At 34.1% G+C, this 11565-nt stretch overlaps 1 protein-coding gene across 2 annotated transcripts; it reads right to left on the bottom strand.

The window, feature by feature from the left end:
* Positions 1-6190: 6190 nt before the first annotated feature.
* LOC147396944 (ubiquitin carboxyl-terminal hydrolase 24-like) lies at positions 6191-10824 on the bottom strand. Of its 2 annotated transcripts, none has more exons than XM_086452272.1 (7): positions 10511-10824; positions 8767-9474; positions 8460-8647; positions 7965-8212; positions 7608-7753; positions 7202-7378; positions 6191-6678 (listed from the first exon to the last, which is right to left on the bottom strand). In XM_086452272.1, the coding sequence occupies exons 1-7, from the start codon at positions 10523-10525 to the stop codon at positions 6481-6483; spliced, it is 1680 nt and encodes a 559-aa protein (XP_086308398.1). In that variant the 5' UTR covers positions 10526-10824; the 3' UTR covers positions 6191-6480. The 2 variants fall into 2 exon arrangements, with proteins under 2 accessions (XP_086308398.1, XP_086308400.1); XM_086452274.1 differs by having other exon boundaries at positions 8767-9471; positions 10511-10823.
* Positions 10825-11565: the final 741 nt, after the last annotated feature.

Raw genomic sequence — 11565 nt, 5'->3', positions numbered from 1 at the left:
TTTATACTCTTAGTACAATATTCTTAATTAATAATTCACTAGTGGGACCCACTCATGGGTTGTCCAAGTGGTAAGGGCGAGCACATGAAGTGTGGGTTAGGCGTACGTCACGGGTTTGATTCCCCTCTTAGGTTTTCTTATGATTTAATTGGGGGACCATGGCGATGGGTTGCTGTGGTAGTCCTCCCCGAGATTAGTTGTGGTGCGCGCAAGCTTGCCCGGACACTCGGTTAGCAAAATAAAAAATAATAATAATAATTCACTAGTGAGTAGTTCATGCGTTCGCACCCACAACATTCTCATCAAATCCTTGTCCCATAAAACTAAGGGTTGGTTGAACAAATAATATTAGTCCATTTAATTATAATTATGGCCGTCTATTTTTTTCTAATACATTCATATTTATGTCAATTCTAACTACCTCAATAAGTGTTATTTTTTTATCTACCCCAATTTATACATCCCTTCTTATTAAGATAAGGTCTTTCTATATGAGACTTAAAAAAATTCACATGGGTAAAGGCATAATTGTCTTTATAATTAACACAGGCAATTATTTAGCAAATTATGTTATTTCATCTAACTTAAATGATAAGTTTTAACAGTAGAGAAGTAAAAATTGTTTAGGAAAGTTCATTTTAAAATAATAATAGATATAGATAAAACAACGACGGATAACCATATTGTTCACAATTCAAAGTTCCATGGTTTTTCCAAATATTTCAGTAGAATATTCTAATTTTTATCGAGATTAAAATAAAAGATTGAACTTGAAGTACAATAAAAGTTTCCAACCCAACAATCCAATCCCCTAAGTTTATACATCGTCCATTTTTTTTTTCCAATTTTATTCAAATTTCAAGAATATTATTTCAAATTGTCTCAAAATTTTGTACAATATTTGTTCAATTACGTTTTTATTTTTCTCCTCACCAAGACATTGTTTCGAAATGAGATTTGAATCCTCGTTATTGATGATTATCATCATTATAATTCTCAAAAAAAAATTAAACAAATCATATATTCCTCCACTGATTGGATTCTTCATCATTTAAAAGGTTTATCCTCATCATCTAAAAGAACAAATGTTGTAGTAAATTAATCTCTCTTTATAATGTCGGCAGTTCATAATATTGCACCTTGTGACACACATTAATTATTGCAACTGTAGAGGACTCATTAGTCATTAAGTTAAAAAGAGAAGGGTATTTTATGGTACACGATTTCCATGGGCGACAATATTATTTGGAGACAGCGCGGCCACAGGTTTCGACAGTCGAACGACGACGTCGGTTCCTGCAAATCCACCACCTTACTTGCCAACTGTCCTCCGCTGGTTCCAGCTAAGCAAAAAAAGTCCCATTTGTACGACCTAAATATTACCAATAAAAGAACGAGGGAGCATCGACGTCCTTATCAAAACATGATAAAGATATTACCACGTTTTTTTTTTTTTTCTTTTACCATCTAACAAGGTGGATGTTTGCTGTCCCTCAATGCGAGATTGGTTGGCTGTTTTCAAGACATAGATTAAGAAAAAAAAAAAACACGAATCAAATTGGTTAGAAGTCATTAGTGATGCCAACTCACAAATTTTGAAGGAACCTCTCTTCGTTATAAGACACGTAGCGTTTTGAATTTATTTTACATCCTTATATTTTGACTAAAATTTAAAACACCTCCTTGAAAATGACACATGTAATCCAACAAAAAAAAGGTTCTTTTAAAATTTTGAAGTATGCCACCTACAACTTCAAAGTTTATTTTTTTCTACAAATTTTTTGGTAGGTAGTGGTTGGTGGCCCTAAAAATGTTCCGCTTGCCTCAAGTTTGACTCAAAGTTTCGTGTAATTACGATTTTTTTTTTTTGGTGAAACACCTTGTTGTGACAGAATCAAGATTAACAATCGATTAAGAGTATTTTAGGAATGTCTTTAAATATTTGAAACGATATAATTTTTATTTTTCTCATGATTGAAAAATTGTCTCGAAATGTGATTTTAAACCTTTGTCTCGAATGACTATTTCTTTGATTAAAAACAAATAAATTTTGAGATTTTAAAATTCTTATCAGAATTGCATTCACTAAATTGGGTGTGTCAAAAGATTGTTCCAACCAAACAAATTCATGAATTTGATATAATCTAAATGGGAAATGAATTATTTGGAATTTTTTAAAATTGAACGATGACAATTACTTTTATAAGTGTGTTTAAAGGAAGCGTTTTGGGGATTAGACTCATGGCTCTGTTGGTTTGACACATTGCAAAGCAATTTTAAATTAATCATAGGTTCGACTCCAACTAACCTATGAAAAGAGAAAGTTGCTATTGTCAGACCAACTCTGTGGTGATTTACATAGGAATTGGTGTGGCATTAATATGATGTCTTATTATAGTGAAATGTGTTGTAATGAACTAATGGTCCACTATATGCCCAAATTAAATAAATTTGTGTATTACTTAAGATTATTTGTATTTATGATGTCAGTATTAATTAACGATATATGTCGGCACCACTTAACTAAAATCCAACGTGGTCTCTTTTTAACATTTTCATAGGCTTCAATAAAACAGCAAAATTCAGTTTTCACGATCATTTTTCCATGGGGATTATATTCCATTGAAAGCAAATTCCCTACGACTATCATATAGACAAGAGAAGTCAATAAGAAATTCTCTAAATAACCATTCAACAAGGATTTGTTTTACAGAATATTTTATCTTAGTTTATCAAATCCCTATTCTCTTAATTCACTTCAAATCGTAGTTTTAAATCTTAGACTCCAATTATTGATCCTCTAATCTCATCGACTTTACCAACTCACCAAGTTGGCCCCGTCACTACCCCATGCCCTCTCTTTACCAGGTCAACTCAAATGTTATTCTTGATGAATCCAAATCACATAGAGTTTTTGTTGCAAACTCGAATAATATTGAATTGGCTCGGACAAAAAAACCCTAAAGTCAAATCCAAATCACAACCCTCAAGGTATGTTTGATTGCACATAAAAAATAGAGTGAAAAATCAATTTTCGTGGTATTGTTTAATTGCATTTTTTCATGGAAATTGATTTTTCACTCCAATAAAAAAGTTCACCAAAACATGAATTTCACATTTCTATCTATGTGGGTGAAAAAGTAAAATCAACCTATATTTTCTATTATCAAAATATCATTTTTTTCTTCCCCACTCATATCTTCTTCTTCCCTACCACCACCACCACCATAGTCACCATCTCACTAACCTCGTTGTCATCGCCATCTCCGACTACCTTCTCTTTCTCTTCTCTTTCTCTTCGTCTTTTTCTTCTCCTTCTCCTTCTCTCACCTCCATCGTCATTACCAATACCATCACCACCACTTCTCCCTTACTTACCTCCGTTGCCACCACCACGTTCTCCCTCCTTTTTCTTCTCCGCCTCAAGCCTCTCCCTCTCCTCTCATTTTCTTTCTCCTTCTCCTCTTCTTCTTCTTCTCCAAATATTTTTTTTCATAATTTTATCCAAGTAAAATCAAACAATGGAATTTGATTTTCCAATCCTACTTATTTTTCACTATTAATTTTTTATGAATTTCAAATTTCATAAAAAGTTATTTTCCATGCAATCAAACATACCTTTAATTCATGAACAAATCCATTAATCAAATCACCCTCTAATAATTATAGTCTTTTGGACAGGCCATATGAACATTTATTTGCCCTCCACCAGCCATATGTGGTGTTAATCAAGAGTATCAAACTGATAATTATCAAATACAAAGTAACCAATCTGTCGGTTAAGAAAGCTCTAGAAGAATTATAGTGGTCCCACACTCCCATCAAACCCTTCCCAATCAAGATGTCTCTGTCAGTTTCCACTCACAATCGCGAAAAGAACGAAACGTATGCACAAAGCGAATTCCATATGTGGCGACCAGTCATCCAATACGGAGATGACACGTGTTAAATCTGCTATTTTTGACAGCTCACGCTCAATGATTTTGACTTTTGTGGACGAGGTACATATTTCTGCACGTGACACGTCAGATCACTATCTGGGGACCATTATGCCAGCTAACATCAACCGTTGCTGGTGGGTCCCATTGTAGAGAAGTTCTGTAGTAGAAAGATTTGTAGAAGTTCACCTAACTATCTATCTGTCTATAAACCTTTTTATGATTAGTGGGCCTACGATAATATTGACCGTCCAAAATAAGTGATTGATCAATAGGTTTCTTACTTACCCACGATAAGGCTTAAAAGAGGCACGACAGTACTTAAGGTTAATAGATAAATAAAATAAAAAATAAATGCATGAAAGTGAAAAATTGGCGAAAAAAAATACATAGGTTAGAACTCAAATCTAATAAATAATATAGGAAAATATATATATATATTTAAAATTAAGAGCTTTTTTTTTTTGTCTGTGATTATCCGATTTAGGCATGTGACATACTCGATCGACAACCTTGACATGACAGACTCGAGATTGTAGATGTGTATTCCTCGAAGAATGTAGATCTGTGGTCCTCGAGTATGTCATGTCAGGGTGTCGATTGAGTATGTCACGTGCCTAAGTCAAATTATCACGATTTTTTTTTTCAAAGAAATAATTGCTTTATTTCAAATCCATGCAACAAATTGAATAATAAATAAATAAATAAATATTATATAGGATTAAGATTTTAAACCTATATCTTAAGGAGATAAAAGAAGGAATATGGATAAAGGAGGGAAAGAGTTTTATAAGAAATGAAAAAAAAAAAAAAGTGTAGAGAGAGGTGAGGCGGGCTTTGAGCAACTTTGAGAATGGAGAGTCTAAGAGACATAAGAGTTTAAAAAATTAGCATAAATAATATTCAATATTCTTATTCTTAGGAATAAAAGAGTTTAAAATTACTTAATGTAAAAATAATATCCGTCCTCTACTTTAGGAGAAAGCAAGGGAACATCCTTGGAAAAATCTTCTAAGATTGGAGTATCTAAGGATACTTTTTATAATCTAAATTATTATTTAAGGATTTGGAGCTCAATAACATTCATTCTTTTTTATTATAATAGTAAAGTCTAGTCGATGTGTGTTGGATGTGGATTATTATATAATAAATTAATTTTTTTTAAAATTAATTATATTTTTAAAAATATTTTAATTACAAACAAGAAAGCTAAATTTTGTTGATAGTTCCAATGTTTTCAAAACCGTTGTAATATCACCTTTTCTTTCGGCCATAAACCATTTCAAAACATCATCTTACGACTTCATCAAAATAATTTATAATATAAAAATATTTAAAATATTTCATATATTGAGAGCTTCAATTGCCATGCCAACCTTTTATTTTAGCACACCAGCTGATGAATCATATGGACCTCTGTAGGTGCCAACTTAGTTAAGTTACGTGGAGTGTTGATCCCAGGTTTATAACCTCATGAACCCACTCACTTTCACACTGTCCACTGAGCCCTTTCAACATATTTTAATAAAAAAAATTATTAATCTTAATTTCATGTAAATACATATAGATAAAATGTTATAATCTTTTCGATTTTCCTTTATATTTGTAATTGAAAAGTAGATTTTTTTAAATTTTATATTTTTTTTTAACATTGATCATTTGAAAATAAGAAATGTGTTCGGATTGGATCAATTTCAGATTAAGGATGAAATGAACTGGATCGAGTTCAATTAACATAATTATTAAACCGTTCGGATATGGTACATGTTTAAAAAAAATTGGATCAATATTGAAGTGATATTAATCCGATACCGATCCGATCCATTGCCAATCCTACTTTTTTGCCTAGCAATACAAATAAACAAAATGGACACTTCATCATCAATCGAATAAGCATTTGTAGATTATGATTCCTACCTTTCATGTCTCACTCAGCTTCTGAGACCAGACCATGAGACATCTCGTTCCCAGAGACAAACCCCGGAGAATGAACAGTACCACAAAATTTACACTATATTATAGTTATGGACGAAATGATTTGCAAACCCTAATTACAATTTCATAGGACAAAATAAAGTTATTCGTGCATGCATAAAGAACCATAACATCATCATTGGGGAACTTAACTTAGACGTAATCGAAGTAATTAGAAAAGATTAAAGATAAGGCTCAAGAGAGATTAGAATGGTAAATTATAACATAAGAGAATGTAAAAGCCAATCAATGATGCTGGATTTCTAGACAAGGAGATCTATGACAAGATATAAAAACAAAATTTTATAAATTTTCAGTTACTTCAAAACAAACAGCCTTAAATGGTTACATTTTCTTAATCTTAATGAAAAGCTGAAAGAACAATTACAACCCACTCCAGGTTTCAGCTCAATCTTCTCTCACAAAGGGTATAATATATATAACCATAAAAATCACTCTCCCGACTAACCAACAAGTGGCAGTCACAAGTCCATCAGATACATGACCTTTTTAATATTAGACTTTCTTCTTTACATGACGAGTGGCAAGTTAGGGAAAATTCCCTACTCTACCTAGAAGATACTTGTTTGTAGAATAGAACATAAGCCTGGTCATGCAATACTGTGTTCATACCAATGGCAGTGACAGATGCATCGTCATAACGTAGCCAGTGACCATTAGAGCACCGAGTATCAGCAGTGTAATGCCCCTTTGAAGGCTCCCTCCCATGGTGGGTAATCGTCGCAACAAGTTCATATCTACGACCCTGTAAGAACCAAGGCATGAGAAACAATGATGAGAAGAAGTTCATGCAAAATTACAATTGTTAATAGGCACAGCTACCTCTACTCACCACCCCTGGACGTTTAAAACCCTAGAAATAATTCGAGGATTTTTTTAGCCCTGTATTTAAAAGAGAGTTACTTTTGCCACACCAACTTTTACTAACACCACACCAACTGTGTGCAATTCTTTGGTGATTTGCATAGGAATTAGTAAGAGTTGGTGTGCAATAGCACCTCTTTAAAAATTATGAACATTTTCATCCAAAAAAGTTTAATTCTTATGTACCCCCAACAAAAACCAAATGCAAAAAATAGGTGCCCATTTTTGGATTCCGGTTTTTGCGGGAGACTAAAGTGGGAAGCTAAAAGCCGCCCACCAGAAGAAATGGCAAACAAGGCCTAAATCTAATCACCAAACGTAAGAATGAATAGTAATATCTAACAGACATTGAAGATAAATGGAAAACAATGGAAGGTAAAGAGGAATATGCAGTGTAAACTTACCTCAGAAGTAGGAGAAACGAGCAACTCACGGCCCAGAACTAGCTCAAGAGGAAAGCGCACAGGCTTAAGCAATTTGGTGCTCCCTTGGCTTCCATAGCCAAACCGCATCAGATGCAATATCATTATCTGGGAAGGCGTTTGTATCTTTAGAGATTTGCTAGCACTCACCACTCCAACCTGAAGAGACAAAGTTCTCAGTTAATCAGTAAAGGAGGCATTCTTCTACACTAATGTTTTAGTGTTTTAAACCCAACCCAAATGTTCCACCAGGCAAAGGGACCAAGTCAAATCAATTGGATTGTCCTAGTGATGTCAATGGCCAACTCAGTGTTGGTTTTTATTTTTTATTTTTATTTATTTTTTTAAAGTATAAAAACTAAGGGATTGCAGCTCTATGAAAATGTACCTTCCCCGCTTCAGATGTTCGGTACCCTTCAAGTGTTTCCGAGGCAGAAAATAGATGAAGTGCATCCTCAATAGTATGCACAGCTTCTGAAAAAATGTCAAGGTGGAGTAAAAGGAAAGGCTGAACTGTAGCAGAGGCCTTGTTTCCTGCACATCACACAAAAAGAAGCACAAATACTTTATTAGTAATTCCAACAATCAAAATATTATTCTGAAATAATAAATCAAGATAAAGGATGTATGATATTTAACCTAATCAAAACTTATTTAGATGGAGCACTCAAGAACTATTAGAAGCAGAATGATAAAATAGAATCCTCATAACTGTGGACAGAATTAAGTTGTAAAATTAGCCTACCTTTTGCCTTCACAACACTTTTCAATTGTCCTCCAAAAATTGCACTTAATTCTGATGGAACAAAGCTTTGCGTTCTTGTCACTGCAGATTTGTTCTTCGGCCCCACGGTCTCCCAACCATCATCTTCTGAAGATGAAATCAAAGATAATTTACTCTCATTTAAGCTTGAAAAGTGACCTTTGAGTTTGAGTAATTCATCATGCATTTGATCCATGGCAAAACTTAGAAACTCTTGAGCATCTTCTTGTCTGCAAGTAAGACATCCAGATGTCAATTTTAACTATCACATTAAAAGCACACAAGGAAATAATAGCAATAGGCATCTCTGACTTTCCAATTAACACAAATGAAAAAATGTTACTTTTTTCATCACAGCAAAATTGGGAAATGAGGAAAGAAACTATTTAAAAGGTATCATTTCAGATAACTAATTTAAATGATGAAAATAAATGGAGAAAAAGCTAACAATGATGCAAATTGCAAAGAAACACAAACCTTGGCCTGCCTGATATGCTATTTGGCACGTCTGGAGTGAATTTTTTCAGAACCGATTCAAACATGGCAGGGCGGAAAGGCCTCCCAGTCTCAAGGATAGCCATGTCATTCTTCTTCAAGCTTGGCCCAGTAGGAATCTCAAAGTCAGAGATTAACTCAACAAATGCACATAATGTCGGATAGCCAATCTGAAAAGAAAATCAAACTTTATAATTAAAATCGCATTGATGAAAATGCTAATTATAAAGATTGTTATGCAGGTAGCAACTAATACTACGAACTAATGTAAAACATCTAAGAGGATAACCTTTGGAATGTTACGAGTTTTCAGTTCCTGCAAAAGCTGTACAAATGAAGAACAGGAGAGAAGAGCTTGCAGGGTTGCATTGAGAAAGCATAAATTCCCTGAGTTGATTAAGCCTCGTGGCAGTAGATTTCTAACAGCTGCACTTGAGCCATTCGGTGCCCTTTGGATGGTCTCTTTGGAAGCCACGGCAGGTGATGTATCAACAGCTGTCATATTTGCAAAGGAGTTACATGTGATATTAAAATTTCCTCCGTTTGATCTGCCATTCTCAATGCCATTAGGTTTTGGGCTCCCAGACTGCTTTGGAGAACCAACTTTATTTTGAGATGAATGTAATGAAGTTACATCTACACTTGTTCCTTCAGATTCTTTAACCCCGTTACTAAGGTGAAAGGAATGGGGAGAAGCATGACTACTTCCATTCTCTTTAACACTCAACGCACTCTGCAAAACATTATTTGTTGTCTTCACAGCCTGGAGTGCATTTTCCTTCATGACCTTCTTTGGTGGTGAGACATTTTTTGCACCTTCCACACAACTACTCTGTCCAGGTCCAATACTGAGACTGCCTAAGGATCCTATACTTGCAAAATCCAAAGAACCAAATTGCAAGGGTTGCTTTTCCAAATGTTCTTTGGTTTTCTCAGATGATTGCCTTTGGAATGACTTGATTTCATCTTCAGTGAATGACCCAAATATCAATACCTGCTGGAATCAGAGGAAACCAATAAGAATGGGCAAAGGATTGAATTGAAGCGAAATTTTCCAACCAACAATGCATTCTTTACAGCCAACAGACTTTCCCAAGAATAAGAACAATTCATTAACTTCTTCCATCCATGACTAGTACAAAACACACAGACATACGTGCGACCCCTAGAGTAACGCCATTGTATTTGGAACCTTATACACATCAATTCTAATTTACTAGTAGTAATCATTTTGTTCTTAAAGATTATGTTTCTAATTCAAAACTCAAGTGAAAACAGAATTACACATGATGTTTCCACACTAAAAACTATTAATCATAATCCAAACCAACTCCAAGAGATGTAAAATTTGATCAAAAGATTTGACATACAATACATGTCACAAACAATAAAGTACGACGTCACAATCCTCCACTATAACGTAAAATCAATAAATTAAAAATTGTGACATCAGACACATCGAACTGATAGTGCTTATATGCCATTTGTGAAATATTGTTATTTGTTAGTAAATGGGGATCCAAAAAGTCCACCATATGTACAAAACATCCTTGGCAGGGACCCAAAAATCCTGCAAGAAATCTCTGGCAATAATACAACTTATAAAAAATATATAGAGTTAAGGTCTAAAGTTTCATGCCATTTCGAAATGTTTTGGCGAAACATTCCAGTTTTGACCACGATAGGAACAAAACATTGACCTCGAAACATAACATCCAAAACTGAAACCCCTTTTTTTTTGTCTACAATTTTTACCGTTCAAAGGAAACCAAACTGAAATCTTTTTTTTTTTTTTTTGTCTACAAATTTTACAATTTATGTTAGGTTTCAAACAATGATCTGGCTAGGGTTACAATTTCAACATCCCAAAATCCAAGTTTAAAAACTATATAAGGTAGAACCTTTCCAACAACTTTCAATCGCAATTGATGACAAAAACAAAAAACCCTAGATCCAAAGTCTTATACTAGAGAAACCCCACGAATCAACGAACATAAAAACAATCAATCCAACCAAAAAGGAACGAAATATACCTTAGAACCAGTCATATTTTGCGGGAAAATTGAAAGTACGAAGTGGAAAAACTGGTTATTTGGTGATCAGAGACGAAGAAAATCTGTTTTGAGGAGGAATTGAAAACTAGGGTTTGTAACAATCTGACTCCAAGGAGAGGAGAAGAGATCGAGAAGTCGATAGGAGACATGAAATAAGGAGAAACAGAGAAATTAATAAATAGATGAGCAGGAAAGCTGCTCCGCACCGATGGAGTTTGGATTCGAGAAGGAGAAGAATAAGAGTAGAGGAAGAAGGAGAAGATACACGTACGGAGAGAAACCCTTATTTGGGTAGAACTAGGACTATTTTTAGAACGTTATTTATTTATTTTTTTCCAAAAAAATCAAAATTGACGTATTGTATGTTGGGTGTATTTTAATATTGAGAGTTGCTACTGAGAGTTTATACCCCTAAGTATTTTAGAGAGCTGCTATTGCCACACCAACTGCTGCAATTCTTTGATGAATTACTTGGAATTGGTGTGGTATTAGTAAAAGTTGGTGTGGCAATATCAGCTCTCTAAATTTTGTATATGTCGGATTTGGGTGGATTGATTTTGGATCAACCTTGTCCCGAATCCGGATCCAATAGGTATCGAAGAAATGTGAGAAAATAGAAAAATTATACTATGGGTTTTATTTAAATATATGAAATTCATTTTAATTTTGTATATTAGATTAGATAGGGTTTGATCCAATCTAGTTGTCTTTGGATTGGGTTTGGATCTTGAGATTGGGATTCAGTAAAACCCCGATCCAACAATAGTCTGATCCGATATTTACCTAATGGATCAGATTGGATCCTTTTCCGTTGACCACAATCTTATCTGAATCATATTAATCTAGCCAAGATTTGTTCCAACTATTGGATCGGATTTGATCCAGACCCTGAGATCCAATAAGGATCAAACCCTAATACACTCTTCGGTTGGCCCAAATTTGGATCCAAATCAACTTATCGAATAGGTTCCAAATTGATCCTTATCATATCTGTACCATATGTTGATTTATATGGGATTCCTCTCCCTTTCTAC

This window comes from Akebia trifoliata, chromosome 8 (genome assembly GCF_017979445.1).
Source record: "Akebia trifoliata isolate Shusen 1 chromosome 8, ASM1797944v1, whole genome shotgun sequence".
In the NCBI taxonomy this organism is placed as follows: domain Eukaryota; kingdom Viridiplantae; phylum Streptophyta; class Magnoliopsida; order Ranunculales; family Lardizabalaceae; genus Akebia; species Akebia trifoliata.
Note: the sequence above shows the minus strand (reverse complement) of the source record. Positions and strands in the feature narration are given on the sequence as shown.

Coding starts and splice junctions, on each gene's coding strand:
- LOC147396944 (XM_086452272.1), bottom strand. Junction 8,648..8,766: donor AAACTCGTAACATTCCAAAG/GTTATCCTCTTA, acceptor TTTTCTTTTCAG/ATTGGCTATCCGACATTATG. Junction 6,679..7,201: donor TCGTTTCTCCTACTTCTGAG/GTAAGTTTACAC, acceptor TGGTTCTTACAG/GGTCGTAGATATGAACTTGT.